The sequence below is a fragment of the Canis lupus genome, chromosome 5 (genome assembly GCF_011100685.1).
Source record: "Canis lupus familiaris isolate Mischka breed German Shepherd chromosome 5, alternate assembly UU_Cfam_GSD_1.0, whole genome shotgun sequence".
NCBI classification, from domain to species: domain Eukaryota; kingdom Metazoa; phylum Chordata; class Mammalia; order Carnivora; family Canidae; genus Canis; species Canis lupus.
Window position 1 is genome coordinate 48,149,781 of NC_049226.1, and position 17,466 is coordinate 48,167,246.

Genomic DNA, 17,466 nt, shown 5'->3' on the forward strand with positions numbered 1-17,466 from the left:
TTCCTTCCTTTCTTTCTTTCTTTCTTTCTTTCTTTCTTTCTTTCTTTCTTTGTCTTTTGGAAAAAGTGCTTTGTCTTTGCAAATGATTGTGCAGGGATTGACAGGGCTGCTGTGTGGTGCACTACCTGGCTAAATATTTGACTTTGGAAGGGTGAATTCTCCAAGAATTATCGTGGCAATACGGCTGTGCTTGGAGCCAAGCTTTCTTTTCAAGGAAATCCAAGGTGCTATTTATTTTGGCATGCAGCCTGTTCGAGGATGCAATACGGCATTTTTATTATTGCAGAATAAAGAGAGGTTTGAAGAGAATAAAAGTACAGAAGTAGGTTTCAGTTTCAGGACTAAGTAAAGGAAGGTTTCTTTGTACTCGGATTTGAGGTTAGGAATGAGATTGTAAATGGCATCATAAAAGGAGTAAATGTGGAGTGGGAGAGGGTGTAGTTAGACACTGCAGGAGTCAGGCTGACTGGGGGAAATCGCGACTGTTCCTAATGTGGCCCGGCAGTTACACATGTTATACATGGGCTGTCAGAGTGGCTGCCTCTTTGGTGGATTTTGGTTTTGTGTGGTTTTTTTTTTTTTTTTTTTTGGTTTATTTTATTTATTCATGAGACACAGAGAGAGAGAGGCAGAGACACAGGCAGAGGGAGAAGCAGGCTCCATGAAGGTAGCCGGACGCGGGACTCGATCCTGGGACTCCAGGATCACGCCCTGGGCCGAAGGCAGGCGCTAAACCACTGAGCCACCCGGGCTGCCCTCTTTGGTGGATTTTGAATGGGCATCTCTTTACTGCCCATTGGCTTTGAGAGGCAGTGTGGAGGGATGGAGTCCCACAACCTGTTCTACCCTAACTGGGAAACTTTGGATTGGCCACAGAGCCTCCTTGTGCTTTCAATCTCTCGTTTGTAACTCGGAGCCTATACCAGGAACTGAGTGTCTGCCACATGATAGGATGTGGGGGTGTGGAGGTGGGGGTGAAGGGGACAAAATGAGTGCTGTAGGGATTCTGATCTTCACAAGCTTACAGAGCAGGAGGGGATAAAGCTATATATACCTGAAACATCTAGAATATGATAAGCTAATGAGAGAGGCTGGGACTGAAATGGTCATTCTTGATCCTGGGATAGGCCATAAACAAATGAAAAGTTACATCAACAACTCTGGGTATTATAAGGTTCTGAATACCGAGGATACAGCTTAGTGGCATTGAGTAATAAACTGCTTTATGTCAAAATTTATCATTCTTCAGAAATCAAATTCCATTTGAAAGGGAAATTCTGCCCAATAAAGCTAATTTTCATATTCTGTTGTGTTGCAAAGTAGCATGTATTGATGTGGCAGTTGTTCTTCAGTTCCGCTCACAGAATCCCATCAAACACACACCCTTAGCTAAATTCTAAGATGTCCATCCTAAGGACCGTGGCCAAAGTGCAGAACGGGGCTGGGGTGGGTGAGGCTGGCAGTGCTGTGATGTGGGCATGACAGTTCCCTGCCTTCCTTCCTGTGTCTAGCCCTTTTGAGCAATAGATTGCTAAGCCCTCTTCTTCAGAGAGTTGGTGTATCAGATCCATTTAATTTCTATAACCTTGGAATAATTAATTTTATTTTTATTTTATTTATTTTTTTAAAAGATTTTATTTATTTATTCATGAGAGACACACAGAGAGAGAGGCAGAGATGCAGGCCGAGGGAGAAGCAGGCTCCATGCAGGGATCTCCAGGATGACACCCTGGGCTGAAGGTGGCGCTAAACCGCTGAGCCACCTGGGCTGCCCAGAATAATTAATTTTAGTAAAATTCAAGTCTAAGAGAACTATTAGAAGCCTCCATAGAGTGTTGTTTTTTTTAAGATGTGTTATTTTGGTTGAGGGAAGGAAAAGCAGAGACTCTTTAAAAAAAAAAAAAAAAAAAAAGCAGAGACTCTTTAAGCAGACTCCCTGCTAAGTGTGGAGCCAGATGCAGGGCTCAATCCCACAACCATGAGATCATGACCCAGGCTGAAATCAAGAGTCAGACGCTTAACCTACTGAGCCATCCAGGCACCCCTCTGTAGAGTTTTAGTGACATTTGACCTAATGTGTGCTGCATAATTATTTGTAGCTCTAGGATCTGATACATTAAGGGCTGAATCCTAACTCCAACCAAAGGAGTGCGTGTGAATGAACCGTCCAAGGTGATGGTGAGTTTGTGTCAAAGGTCCATCTGTACCCAGATGTTCCTCTCTTGCTTAGAAGGAACCTTGTTGCTTGGTGTCCAGTCCTGGAGAAGCAGATCACACACTCCTTTGGCCAAGAGGCCTTACAAGATAATAGTTCTCCTTATCTATGCCCAGAAGGCATTCTGTGCATCCTTGTGGGAAAAGCAGAGAAGCATCAAAATCAGAAATATTTCCCCTCACAGAGAGCGCTATGGATCAGTCATAGCATCAGGGCTGGGCAAATGTCTACAAATCACTTTCATTCCCAGGACATGATGCGACTCAGCTAGACTAGAGGGCAAATCCTGCTCTCACACTTGCTTGTTATATGACTTGGACAGGCCTGTGAACTCTATCACCCTCAGTCTCCCTATCTGAAAAATGGGGACAATAATAATAATCTCCTAGGGGTTATGGTGAGGATTGCATGAGATAATTTGAGTATGTCAAGTGCTTTGAATTCTGCCTATTGCTCACTAACGATATGGGGGTGGAGGAAGAAGGGAGCAGAAGGGAGAGGAGAAACCATGATGATGAAGAGATAGGCCAAGGGGCTGAGCTTAGAGTTCATGTCCTCACGCTTCTCCTTCCCAGACTTTACCTGAAACTGCCAAGCCTCTCCTTCCCGCCAGCATCTGGGAGGCTCCCCACCAACTGCAGACTGCTGAGCTGCAGCATTATTATCTGCAGTGTCCTCTGCCTGAAAACCCTCTCTTGCTTTTCTTTCTGTTCAAAAAAATTATCTTTATTTTTTAATTGAGATCATTGAGACATAATTGACATATAATATTGTATTGGTTTTAGGTGTACAACATAACGACTTGATATTTGTATACATTGTGAAATGGCTTCCACAAGAAGTCTAGTTAACATATGTCACCATAGTTACGAACCATGTAACACCATATTTACATAGTTACAATTTTTTTTAAGACTAGAACTTGGGGATCCCTGGGTGGCGCAGCGGTTTGGCGCCTGCCTTTGGCCCAGGGCGCGATCCTGGAGACCCGGGATCGAATCCCACATCAGGCTCCCGGTGCATGGAGCCTGCTTCTCCCTCTGCCTGTGTCTCTGCCTCTCTCTCTCTCTCTCTGTGACTATCATAAATAAATTTAAAAAAAAAATATTAAAAAAAAAAAAAATAAGACTAGAACTTTAAAAAATTCTCCTATAATTAACATATGGTGTTACATTAGTGTCAGGTGCACAATATGGTGAGTCAACAATTCTATACATTATTCCATGCTCATCTTTATAAGTGTACTCTTCTTCACTTATTTTGCCCAACTTCCCCCCACCCCACCCCCGCCACTCCAAGCTCCCCTCTGGTAACCATCTGTTTGTTCTTTCTAGTTCAGAGTCTGTTTTTTGTCTCTTTTTTTCTGTTTGTTTTCTTAAATTCCACATATGAGTGAAATCATGTTGTCTTTCTCTGACTTAGTTCACTTGGCATTATACCTTCTAGATCCATCCATGTTGTTGCAAATGGCAAGATTTCATTCTCTTTTATGGCTGAGTAATATTTCACTTTGTGTGTGTGTGTGTGTGTGTGTACACGTGTACTGATATATATATCACACTTAGGATGAGAACTGTTAAGATCTACTCTCTTAACAGCTTTTAAATATGCAATACAGTATTGTTAGCTATAGGGACCATGTTGCACATGACATCCTTATGACTTATTTATAACTGGCAATTTGCACCTTTTGACCACCATCACCCATTTCCCCCACCTCCCATACCCTGCCTTTGATAGACAACAATCTGTTCTCTGTATCTACGAAATCGGGTGTCTCTAGATTCTACAAACAAGTAAGATCATATGATGCTTGTCCTCCTGACTTATTTCACTTAGCATAGTGCCCTCAAGATCCATCCATGTTGCCACAAATGGCCAAGATTTCCTTCTTTGTCATGGCTGAACAATATTTCATTATATATACTTTCTTTACCCTGTTCATCTGCTGATGGACACTTAGATGGTTCTAGAACCTTTTCTTTCTAGAAAGGACAAACCACCATTGCCCCAGGTTAGAACCTTCTAGATCTCTCCACTGGCTGCCTCCTTAGTAGCCACACTTGCCCTCCTTCTCCCCAACTTCTCTCTACTCCAGCTCTATGCCACCCCCAAACTCAAGTACTTGTTGCCCCCAAATTTAAGTGAGGTACTTCATGTTGGGATTCCTTCTGCAAGGAGTGTCTCTGCACACAAAAACTACACCTGCCCTTCTGGGCTCTGTCACACTTGCATAGGGGAAGGCCCCTCTGGCAGCTGCATGGAATGGGGTTTAGAGCACTCACAGAGACAGGATACACAAAATTTTGCCGGGCAAACTTTACTTCCTCTCATTTGGTGGGCCTCATATTTTCCAGCCCTCTTCCCCAGTTAACTTGTATGTTCCCCTCTTTTTTATCCTAGGTGGCTAGAAGCCACCCCTCATCCATCTCTTATTCCCAGTTTCCCCAACCCTTCCCTCATCCCTGGTATGCCTTTCTGATCTGGAATTCATCATCAAGCACATTGGAATTCCTGAAACAACCCCGCTTCCACTGCTGAGGTGTCAGATAATTCATTGTTATGATGTGTATGGAGTCACAATCATAAAAAGACAATTTCCTGGGTGATTTATTATAATGGGGGCAGGAGCCAGGTTGTTTACCATTCGAAGAAAGAGCCGTGGGAATGGATTAAAACTTTAAGGAGAATTTATGATCAAAACTCAAGGTATCCTAATTCAGTCTGGACAGTCTTCTGCTTGAATAGTTTCTGATGTCTTTGGAGCACCCAGCTTGAACTTCTCCTGCCCTGCCCAAGGTTAGAAATCACCTCTAAGTATCACCTCCTCCTCAGAACTTGCAATGAGCTTACTTCTATTTTGAATCAGATTGGGAAATCATAGATCATTTAGAGGTACTCTGATTCCATTTTCTCCCCAAAATGGAGTACAGTTCTTTTACCATCATGGAAGGGAAGTAGATGACAGCTTTTGATGTTATGGAAGAACTGTGCTAGTTGTCAGAGCCCTGGGTCTAACCCCTTCACAAGTATGCTGAGAGGCCCCACACAGAGCAATGAACTTTTTTTTCCTTTTTTTTTTTTATTTTTTAATTTATTTATTTATGAGAGGCACAGAGAGAGGGGCAGAGACCCAGGCAGAGGGAGAAGCAGGCTCTCTGCAGGGAGCCCAATGCGGGACTTGATCCCGGGATCCTGGGATAATGATCTGAGCCAAAGGCAGATGCTTAACCACTGAACCACCCATGTGCCCCAGAGCAATTAATTTCTGAACCTTGGTTTCTTCATCTGCCAAGTGAGGGGGTTGGGCCAAATACTTCCTTTGGTGTCAACCATCACTAGCATCCTGGGAAGACATACCCAGGACCAGATACACTTTGGGAGGAGTGTGGAGCTCACAGGCACTCCCGGGAGAAAGGAAGGGATGGGAGTTCTTTGGGGTTATGTTGCCTCCATCCTAATGCTAACTATAATAAGACTCTCCACTTTTCCGTCTTTCTTTCTTTCTTTCTTTCTTTCTTTCAGGACTCTTCGAGGAGTTTTACAGACTTATCAGATGAAGACTGCCTGAGAGACCGACTATCTACATTCCCTACGATGGAGAAGACAGATGGTAGGCAGGCTGCTCTGTGTAACCTGGTTGGAAGGCTGTAGCACTTGGGTTGGAAAGGAATTGATATCATAGGTCCTAGAAACAGCCCAAGGAAGAAGTCTCTGCATATGTCACATTTGCTGTTGAACCACTGGCTGAAGCAAGTCACAAGGCCAAGCTCAGGGTCAGTGTAGGAGGGGAGGGCCTAAGAGGGGCGTATGATTGTGGCTGTTTCTGCAAACATTCTAGCACAGGTATTAATACCTACTTCACGGCAGCCCAGGTGGCCCAGCGGTTTAGCGCCGCCTTTGGCCCAGGGCGTGATCCTGGAGGCCCAGGATCGAGTCCCATGTCCGGCTCCCTGCATGGAGCCTGCTTCTCCCTCTGCCTGTGTCTCTGCCTCTCTCTCTCTCTCTCTCTCTCTCTCTGTGTCTCTCGTGAATAAATAAATAAAATCTTAAAAAAAAAAAAAACTACTTCATAAAGTTGGTAAAATACTGAATGAAATGATGTATGCAAAGTTGCTGAGTAATAACTACCTAGCACAACAAATGTTTTCATGAATATTCCCTCCATCTCCTGCCCAAGAAACTTACTGAGGATCATAGACTAGACCTCGATCTCTTGACTTCTTCTCTTTTGTTTTAAAGATTTTAATTTTAAGTAATCTCTACACCCTACATGGGGCTCAAACCCATAACCTCGAGAGTCACATGCTCCACCTACTGAGCCAGCCGGGTTCCCCCAATCTCCTGACTTCTAAAGAAATGCTTTTTCCAGATGTTGGGAAACAGGAATGCCTATAATCCCCCTGAATCACATGACCCTTCACCAGCACAAGACTTAGGGACAGGACAGTAGTCCCAACCCTGCCTCTTCCTTCTTTCCAAATGTAGTCACTGTGCATTTCAGGAGTCTGCCTTTCTCCTCAGAGAGCTGCCTTTTCAGGGCATCCGTAGAAGTAGTCCCACAGAACACCAGCTAATTCTCTTAATGCCCCGAGGGCTTGTCATTCCTGCCTGCCTCATTTGTCCCTGTTCAGCAACCTCGGCACTGCTGTGCTCCACGTGATTACCCACAACCAGCTCAAGAAAGGCACCCCTCCCTTCAGGCACAACCGCCTCACGAAATAAAGGCAGAAGAGGGAAAAGCTTCCATCGCTGTCTTGGCCTTCGGAAGAGGCTCATTAAATTCCCCTTCCTTTCGGCTGTGTTTTTGGCCACTTTCTCTATAGTTTCTGCTTTTCCTATTTCCTTCAGAAACTGAGTATAGGCTTTTGGACTTTACTGTCTCACATTAAATATCTCCGATTGATTAGCTCACCTGCTCAACTTCATTGTGTCCCTCAAGATAATCACTGTGGCATCTCCTCCTTTCCCTAGTCCCCTTTTGTGCATCTCTGTGTGAGTCTTAGGGTCGGGCATGTGTTTGTGGGTCATTTCTCAGGGTCTAGTTATCCGGCATGCTTTCCGACCAGGACTCTGTAGGGAATCCTAGGGAGCTCTGAGTCTATATATCTTAGTTTTTTCTTCTCTTGACTCATTTTCCCAGTTCCTCCAGAATTATCTTCTTGGACTCTTGAGGCTGTCATTCTAACACAGAACTAAATATTCCAAAGAACAAGCGTACCCTCAGGGAATCGTCCTCTGCCCCACACAGGACCAGCCCATTTTGCCTTTCTTGAGTACCTGTGCTGTGTTCTCTCTATCCCATTCATGCTAACGACCACAACAACTCTGTAAGTTAGGTTATCATTATTGCCATGTTACAAAAGGAGAAACTGAGGCATAGGGAAATTAAACAATCTGCCCCAAATCACAGAAGTAGGAGATGACAGAGCCAAGATTCAAATCCAGCCAGTTTGGCTGTGTTCATTTATCTGATCAGAAGCTCATTTTGAGCAGAGACGGTCCTCTTAATTAATTCTTGCACTGGCCCAGGGCCCGGAATTCTGAGCTCCTTCATACCTGTCACCAGGTAGAATTAAGAGCAGCAGAGCCAGATGTGAGCACAGGCCTGCTAGCATATCAGATCAACATCTTCTTTCAAGGTCCAGCATTCCTTTTACACTGTGAGGAAGAGAAGGAACACGCTGGTGGGTGGCAGGTGTGTGTGTGTGTGTGTGTGTGTGTGTGTGTGTGTGTGTGAGAGAGAGAGAGAGAGAGAGAGAGAGAGAGTGAGAGAGAGAGAGATACCCCATAGTACTAGCTTAGGAAAGCGCCTATTAAACCCATCCTTCTGGATTGCTGCTCAGTCTCAGATTCCTTTGGTTTCCTTCAGTCTCCCTTGTGGAAGATTTTGCCTTTGAATCTGCTCTTTCTTATTTGATGCTATTCTTGTATTTGTGCTCTGGACCAGATCCCAGAGGCCACTGGGTAAATCAGCCTCAATTGAATTGAGGCAATAAGCAGATAAATAATGCAGCCTCTCCTTTAGGAGACTTCTTTGCCTTCTGGGTCATAAATCTGCTCTCTACTTAACTTTAGACTTTTTTTTTTTTTTTTAATTTATGATAGTCACAGAGAGAGAGAGAGAGAGGCAGAGACATAGGCAGAGGGAGAAGCAGGCTCCATGCACCGGGAGCCTGATGTGGGATTCGATCCCGGGTCTCCAGGATCGCGCCCTGGGCCAAAGGCAGGCGCTAAACCGCTGCGCCACCCAGGGATCCCTCTACTTAACTTTAGACAAATATCTCCTCTCTGATTTGGCCTGTCCCTGCAATCCAGGAGGCTGCTTAGTCGACCAGGAGGCTTCAGAGTACAGCCGAGGGTAGCCTGGAAATCTAGCAGAGCAATAGTTCTCAGTTACTGAAACTGCCAGTGTGCCTCTTTGGGGGGAAAGCAGGTTGGTAACAAAAGTTGTGCAGGTGAATGGCAACGTATTTGGTGTTTGGGGGTGGGGGCTTGAGAAGTATTCACTCCTTACTGCCTGAAGTTCAGGTCTCCGGCACAGAAATGGTGATACCCAACAAGAACCATCCTGTGGGTCAGCACCAGTGCCTCCTCTGTTCTCTGCTGTGGTCATGACGTCACTGCCCACAGGTCCTGTGGCTCTGCTGAGCGTTGAGTCTGGTAGGCATGATTGTGTCAGTGAGCACAGCTTCAGCGTGCACATGTCTAGTTGGCTTTGTTTAGTTCTTTGGACATCACTGCACTTCCCTAAGCACAGAGGGCCACTGACAGCACGTGGCACTGACCAAAAGGAGAGATCAGACGGGCAAGAGGGAAGAGCTCCAGCCCAGTACACCATCACCCTTAGGGGAAAAGCAACCCAAAAAAGCTACCCCAGATAGCATCGCCATTTGCCCCTGCTCTGTAATGTGTCCCTTTCCCTTCATGGCCTGTAGCTTTCCTTACCTTGACCATGTCAGTGGGCTCCCAACTGGTCTCAGGGCCTTTGGTTTGTCCTTCTTCCAGTCCTCTGCAAGGACACTCTGTGCCACCACAGTGGTTACCTGGAGAGAAGAGTCAAGGCTTATTGATGTGCATGCAAGCGGCTCCATGACCTGGGCCTTGCTGACCTTTCCAGTCATCTCCTTCCACTCTTCACCCTTCTTTACCACACTTGGAGCTCCAGCCATATCACCCCACACTTAGAGAACCCCAAATACTTTGGCATTTCATTCATACCGCCATGACTTTGCACATTCTCTGACTTGCCTTTAGAACCTGTCCTGGGTATTTATTGCTGCATTACAAACACCCTAAAACTTAATGGCTGAAAACAAGAATATTATTAACAGAGCTTAGCTGAGGGACACCTGGGTAGCTCTGCAGTTGAGCGTCTGTCTTTGGCTCAGGTGTGATCCTAGTCTGGGGATCAAGTCCCGCATCGGGCTCCCCATGGGGAGCTTGCTTCTCCCTCTGCCTGTGTCTCTGTGTCTCTCATGAATAAATAAAATCTTTAACAAAACAAAACACAGCTTAGCTGAGAGGTTCTCACTTGGAGTTCTTCCTATCTTTGAAATCAGATGATGGTAGAAGCCGGAATCATTTGAAGGCTCTTTCACTCATGCCTGGCACCTGGGCTAGGATGGCTGAATAGCTCAGGCTGGCAAGACAGCTTTCTCCCTCTTTCCACATCACCTCTCTGTGGGGCTTTTTGGCTTCCTCACAGTATGGCAGTGTCAGGGAAGTTGAACTTTGTACATGGCATCTGACTTTCCACTGAGTGGAACCTATAGGCTTCTCATGATCTAGCCTTGGAATTCTCTCAGCATCATTTCTACCGTGTTATTTTGGTCAAAGAAGTCACAGGCCAGCTCAGATTCAAAGGGGTGGAGAAACAGACTCGGCCTCTCAGTGTGGGATTCCCGTTCCTGTACAGATGGTGGGAAGTGATGGTGGCCATCTTGGAGATAAACAGCTACAGTGTCTTTCACCCTCTTCTTCTGGCAAATTCCTGTTTGTTCATTTTATGCCCAATCTCCTGTCACTTTTGTGAAGTCATCCCTTTCCTATTAAGGCAGAATTAATGTCCCGAAGAAATTGGGAAAATAAGGAGGAAGGCTGTCTTTTGGGCATGTATTTGTTACATCGTTGGCATACCACATTGTACCTCTTGATTTTTCTACTCAACCATACATTTTTGGAGGGCAGGGCTGTACCAGAATCTAGCTTAGCAACCAGCACATAGGTATGCGTGAAATAGTGGTTGAGGTGTGCAAACTGAATTACTACTATTTTGTGAGTTTGCCCCTAGGGCCTATTACCCTTAGAGTCAAGCAATCAGTCAGTCACAGAGAATTTGTGGAACCCCTCTTGTGTGCCCAGACAAATCAGCTGCCATTACGGGGTTTCAGTTCTCTGTAGTTTGTGTTTCCACAAAGATAGTAACTACAACATTGAGTATGCATTGAATGTTCATCGTTGTTCAAAGCACTTTATATGTATTAATTAGCCAGTTCTCACAAGAATCTCACCTTGCTATTAGTATTCCCAGTGTATGGTTGATGAGACCTAGGGAGGCTAAGTAATTTCCCCAAGAGCTGAAACAGACCAGGCTTACGAATCTGCATTCTTGACCTCTGCTGTCCGCTAATGCTCTTTCCTGAACCAAGCATTCTTGGGGCACATTTCGCAGAATGTCACAGAGCTAATAAACGGTTTTATGTGAGAACAGATGCTTTAACCTGAAGAAGAGGCTACTTAGAGACAAGTCCTTATGGATTCAGTCAGAGCACTGACTTGTCCGCAGCATCCTCTGCTGGAGTCAAAAAAAATCAATGCCTTGGTGTGATGGAGAACCTTCTCATCGCCATGTTCCCTGATAATGTGGGCTGCCCTGAAAAGTCATGAGTCCCACCTTTCTTGGAGGATGTAGGCCAGTATCCCTTTTACATGGCCCTAGTCCTTTGCCACCTTTTATCCAGTCTGCGAAGAATGTGGTATTTCCTCACTTGACATGAGTTTTTGAAAGAGTTCATGTTTGTTAAGCACTAAGCAGTGTGCAGGTAGAAATGAGCACAGGCTGTGCATGGTTCCAGGTGCCACTGCTCTCTGATCGTCGTGCGCCTGAAGGCTCACACATTATGTATGAGGAAGCTTACATAATGTAGAAGGCGCAGTCTGTGATATCTCTGGCTACAGCAAGATTTCCTAGTGTCCCTTTGAATAATGTGAGGTTCTTTCTTAATGTTGAGGCAATCATGTACCTTATCCCCCAAAGCCCTCAACATTCATAATTCCCAATTAGTACCCTGATCTGGCAAATTCCTGGCCGCTTCAGTTCAGCAATTACATGAATCAAAAGCAGAAAAACAGTACGAGACTGTTTTATTTTGCTGGCCTGCCAGCAGATTCTGCAGCAATAACTGAGATGAATACTGCAAATTGGAAACTATTTCCTCTACCTATTTCCTTGCAGACATTGGCTAAGTACACATTGATTTAATAACCTGGATTCTCAGAATGGCCGGAAGACCGTGAGCATCTCAGCTTAATTTAGAGGAAGGGACATTTAGGAGAAGTCTCACGTGAGAACGTCAAGTCTAAATCACACATATTAGGCCTCACCATCCATAATTCTTATTAACATTGTGCTTCTTTTTTATATGTCTCCTAGCCAAAGACCAGCCCTCTCAGGGAGATGAAGAGAAAGGCCCTCCAAAGAGCCACCCCTACTCTGTGGAGACCCCATATGGCTTTCATCTGGACCTGGATTTCCTTAAGTACGTGGATGACATCGAGAAGGGAAACACCATCAGAAGGATTCCTATCCACAGAAGGGCCAAGCAGGCCAAGTTTAGCACTTTGCCTCGAAACTTCAGCCTTCCGGACAGCAGGGCTCGCCCCCATGCTGCTCTTTCCCACCAGAACTGGTCCCCAGTGGTGCCGAGAAAGGTGTTGCTGGGGACAGAGGAGCGAGCCCAGTCGCTGCCACCTGGTGAATACCCACAAGCTTCTGCCAGTGGGAGTGAGGTGAGCTACCACAGGAAGGCCCTACTGGCAGAGACAGCCAGACATTTGGAGGCTGCTGCTCCCAGAGAGGCTGAGACGGCCTCTGGGAGTGGACGGCCCCAGCTCCTGAGAGCATCCAGCATGCCAGCCACACTGCTACAAAACAAGGCCTCAGAGGACTCAAGCCTAAACTCAGGTTCCCCCATGCCTCCAGCCCTCCCTCTGCTTCAGAGTGAAGGCAGCGTCTGTGATGGCACCTTTGGCCCTGCAGATGGATTTGCAGGTTTTCAAAACTCCACTCCACGAGCAACAACCCAACCCAAAGTCAGAGAGTTTGGGGACCTGGTGCCAGGGATTCCAGAGCTGGTCCAGGAAGGCACTGAGCTTCCAGAGGGTGAAGATGAAGAGGAGGCTCCAAATCACCTCTCTCTCCCAAGTCCTCCCTTCTTCTCCCAGGATGCACTTGTAGTTCTAGAGGATGAAGAAGATGAGCCCAAAACCAGAGAAGCAGAGGTGGTGGTCAGCCCTGGCTCCCCGACACCAAGCCCCCCACCCCTGCCATCACCCATTCCTGAGAATGAGTTCCCCCTAGAAGAAATCGAGCTCAACATCAGCGAGATCCCACCCCCACCACCTGTGGAGATAGATGTGAGAAGCATTGGCATCCGGGTCACAGAGGAAAGCCTGGGCCTCCCCGCGGTGGATCCTGGAAGCATCTCCAGCCTGAAGCAACAGCTGTCTGCCCTCGAGGGTGAACTATCTGGGAGAACCCAGGAGCTGGCCCAGGTCAGAGCTGCCCTCCAGCAGCAGGAAGATGAAAGCAAGGCTAGAGGGCAGAGGATTCAAGAGCTTGAGTGCACTGTAGCTCGACTGGCAGGAAAGCTTAGCCATGAGAACACCAGAGACTCTCAGGGCCAGACCGACGCCATGGTCAACACTGACCCCCTCCATGGACTCTTGACCAGGGAGTCATGTGACAAGAGCATTGAGGTCAACCTTCTGGGCAGCACAGGATCTGAAAGCTGGAGGGCCAGAGGGGAGGGGAACGGTCTCTTATGGGGGCAGGCCGGCCACAAACCCGGGGATCGGAGCCCCCCAAAACTCGTGCCACCACCACAGCTGTCACTGCCGCAAGGACCCGAGATGGTCCTCCCCACCTCTTTACATAGCTGCCTCTCCACTGAGCTGAGGATCGAAGAAGCAGGCTCTGAGCAGGAGGGAAGCCCTCAGGTAGGAGCCGAGGGTCTGGGCAGGGCAGCAGGAGGCTCTTCGTGGAGCAGCGACAGAAAGACGCCCCCAGCAGGGAGAGAGGAGGCCAGTTCAGAGCCGCTGGGGAAGGAGCGCCCGGGGAGGCCACCGAGCTCACCCCCAGATGCCACCATTGGCCAATATGTTAAGAAGATCCAGGAACTCCTGCAGGAGCAGTGGAGCTGCCTGGAGCACGGCTACCCGGAGCTGGCCAGTGCCATCAAGCAGCCCGCCTCCAAGCTCAGCAGCATCCAGAGCCAGCTGCTGAGCTCCCTCAACTTGCTGCTGTCTGCTTACTCGGCCCACGCTCCACCCCAGAAGGGGCCCCCGGCCCCCTCTGCCTCCCCGCCGATGGGTAAATACTGGTGCCCAAACCAGGGAACCATTTCTCCTTTACCTGATGAGTCCCCGGGAAAAAGGATTTTAACTGCACGTATATATTTTTAAAAAGGTTTAAGCACCTCCAGGAACCCAGTGGAATAAATCTATGACCTACATACTAGTGGATGGTCTGTAGGGGCACAGATGGTCTGTGCCCCTACTCTTGTCCTTGCTCTGAGGTTGGGACTGACTGCAGGGCCACCACATACGGATAGCACAGGGCACAAGGATGCCAGCCAGGGAAGGGAAACAGGAGCTGAAATTCAGCCCACCCTTATTGCCAAGTCTGCAGCACTGTGCCCACCCAGAGGGGTGCCTATTTCTCATTTGCACTGAGCAAAGGCAATGTCTAGGGCAAGAGTGGCCCTGGCTGTGTGCGCTAAACCTCAGCCTCCCTTCATTGTTTCCTGGGCTCTTGCCTTCCTGTGGTCCTCTCTGGTTCTTGCACATTGGAGGTTTGCTCTAGTCTGGTTTCGGAGGAGCATTATATTGAAATTTGCAACAACCCATTGAATATTTTCGGGGGGGGGGGTGTGTGTGTAAGAGAGATTGAATGATACATGTGAAAGTCGACCTTTTGGCTGAGCAGCGCTTCCTCTTGTAACAGATCACACACTCTTTTCTGTTGAGTAAAGTGGAACCATATTTTGCTTTGCTCAACGAGCAGCATGCAAGGCAGCTTCCTGCTGCAGATCACAAATTGGCTGCTTTTTCATTATTTTGGTGCTATTTCCAGTCTTGCCCGTTGGAAAATGCCTCCTGTCCCTTTGAGCACAGCAAAAGATGTGCTCTTACTCACGTGTCTACTGTACGTACCTGGCATTACAGGTGTCAAGTGGCACGTAAGCCAGAGAAGACTGTGGAGGTGCCCATGGGCAGAGGTGGGTGCTGCAGCAGGAGTCGTGTGAATGCAGTCCTGCTCCTGTTCTACTGTTCACTGAGCAGGTCTGAGCCTCAGACTTCCCACCCCAAGACAGGGACAGTGATGGCACACATGCCACGAGGCTCTTCTGGAAGACAGCTCCAGTGACCCACTCTGTCATCCACATGCGGAGGGGCTTGTGAGCAGGGACAGTTTGGCTGGTGTTGACCAGAAGGCTGGGCCTCCTCATAGACCTTCACGGTATTTGATTTACATGATCTAGTTCTCTGTCCCCTTTTCTTTCCCCACATGCCTTCAACCTGTATCCCCTCAAAGCAAGAGTCCCGGTTTTGCTACATTCTGGGGCATCCCCAAGATCATTCTAACCTGTGATGTTGTGTCTGCCTAGAGATCTCCCCGTCGACCAGCCTTAAATCCATAATGAAAAAGAAAGACTATGGCTTCCGTGCAGGAGGTAATGGGACCAAAAAGAACCTTCAGTTTGTTGGGGTTAACGGTGGGTAAGCATCGCTCATGAAGCCCAGACTGCCCCCTCCACACTACCTTTCTTGCTATTGTCCTTAGCACTCTCCTTTCCTAGGGGAAAGCATCTGGTTTTCATTTTTCTTCAAGGGAATTAACGGCCCTTTAAAACTCCATCTTGGGTTTGCATGTGTTTGGCTCCTTGCCAGCTGTTGTGGTCTTTGGATCCTGTGCTTTTAATGTCTTGGCTTTGGTGTCCCGGGGGCCGGGATTCCAGGTGGTTTCTGGGAGTTTGGGGGAACACATGGGCCCTTTACGGAAGACATTTAATCTGAACCACAACGCTGAAGGCAGGACAAACTCTTCATTTGTTGAAGTTCAAATTTCAACCTTCTAATTGTTTTTCCCCTTTTACTAACTTACAGCAAACCAAACCAGCATGTTTTAGGATGAAGAGAAACAACCCATGTCTGTTGACTCAGAACGTGAACCAAACTCTCCTTATATACTCTCGAGAGTAAATCATTGGATTTAGAATATTTTCTAAATCAGCCATTCAACAAACGTTTATTAAATGCTGACAACTGTCTCAAGTGCCAGGGTTAAAAAAAAGTCAAATAAATCATGGTCCCTGCCTTTAGCTCATAGTTTGGCTAGAGCTGAAATAAGACAAGAAGTAAAGAGAAAACGCTGATACGCTGGGATGGATTCTAGTAAAGAAGGGAGTGTGGGCCCAATGGAGGGGCACCTCACCCAGCCAGTGGTAGGCCCAAAAGGTCGGAACCCCTGCTAATTCAGGGCAGACCAGAAGGGAGATACCAGATTTAAACATCTTAAGAATACCAGTGCCTGAGCCCCCTCCCTGAAAACTCAGGCTTAATTAGTCTGGGATGCAGAGCAGATACTGGGAGTTTCTACACCCTCAAGTGATTATAATGTGCAGCCAAGGTGAGAAACTTCTGCTCTAATTAATGTAGCTCCTCCTCCCATTACTCTATCCCATGCTCCTTTATTATTTTATTCATTGTTCTTACTGTTGTCTAATGATATTGTTTACGTGTTTTCTGTTTTTCCCTACTAGCCTCTAAGCTCAGTTAGGACAGGGACTTTAGTATAGCATTTAAAACACTGTGTGGCACATAGTAGGTGCTCAATAAATTTCTGTTGAATGAATGAATAGACTTCCAGGTGAAGTTTTTATGGAAGCAACTCTAAGACAAGAACTGCTTGGTAAAAAAAAAAAAAAAAAAAAAAAAAAAAAAAAAAAAAAGAACTGCTTGGTAAATGTAATATGCCCCACCCCCACCTTAATCACAAAAGCAAGAGGTTGTTCCAAGCACAAGAGGAAGAAGGATCTATCTGTGGCTTTAAAAAGACAGAAAGTGAGCATGCCAAGGAGAGGCTGGGTTTGCAAATCCAGTGAGCACGGGGACCTTACATAGGGGCCAACGTTCAGAGAAAGGGCCTAAGGGCATTCAGTGGAAGCTCTGGCCACTGGGCTCCCCTGGTCTCTGTGACAGTGTGCAATGGCCCCAGAGCCTGAAATCTTCATCTTAACTGCAGCATCCTCCATCAGGGGGCTCCTGTTGACCATCAGCAGAGGGATCAATAAATCTGCCAGGACTTCAGTCCATGGTCTGTGGTTTGCCACCTCAGCTGCACATAATTGAACATAAGGCTCGCTGCTGGGGATGGTGAGCCATGAAGCAAGGGGCCCATGCCCTCGGTCTTGCTGTTACAAGCAGTAGCTGAAACAGGCCGCAGCCAAGAAACAGATGCTGGGTTCGGGGTACCTATGGAACGCAGCTGAGAGGGGACACAGGGTCCTCTCGTGTCAGGTGTAAGCTAGGCTAGAACGCCCCTGTGTTCTAGGGAACCTTCACGATCACACAGGGACGGGCTGATCTGTCGGCCAACTCAGAGAATTCAGGGTAGGAGTAGGAGATATTTGCCTAGATCTGGGCCCCTCTCTAGAAGAATCCAACACGTTAGAATTCCAGGAGCAAGTGCTTTTGTGAGAATCTTGGATTGCTTGTCTAGATCATCCAAATGCATTGGCCAACTAGAGCGTGGGTGATTGGTGTGTTCACTGCAAAGAGCTTAGTTATCTTTCCTCCCCAAATGGCTTCTGGTGTTAGAGCCACAGCTCTTACACATCCTTCTCTGACATAAGGTTCCTGGGGAGTCCCCTCACCTAGGCCTGCAGATATAGAAAATGGAGGATGTGGTTAGCAAGCTGGGAATTATTATCTGAAGCCCACCTGGTTCTTATTTGTGTTTATCTGGG

At 47.1% G+C, this 17,466-nt stretch overlaps 1 protein-coding gene across 8 annotated transcripts in view; it reads left to right on the forward strand.

Moving 5' to 3' along the window:
• Positions 1 to 17,466, forward strand: part of KANK4 (KN motif and ankyrin repeat domains 4) — a 68,195-nt gene that overhangs the window by 30,562 nt on the left and 20,167 nt on the right. For all 8 annotated transcript variants that reach the window (XR_005359683.1, XM_038537330.1, XM_038537328.1 and 5 more), the window contains 3 exons: positions 5,741 to 5,828; positions 11,871 to 13,808; positions 15,106 to 15,217. Coding sequence is in view for 7 of the 8 variants with exons in the window: in XM_038537330.1 (XP_038393258.1) it covers positions 5,813 to 5,828; positions 11,871 to 13,808; positions 15,106 to 15,217 (2,066 nt within the window). In the remaining variant the exon portion in view is untranslated. The remainder of the gene's footprint in view (positions 1 to 5,740; positions 5,829 to 11,870; positions 13,809 to 15,105; positions 15,218 to 17,466) is intronic.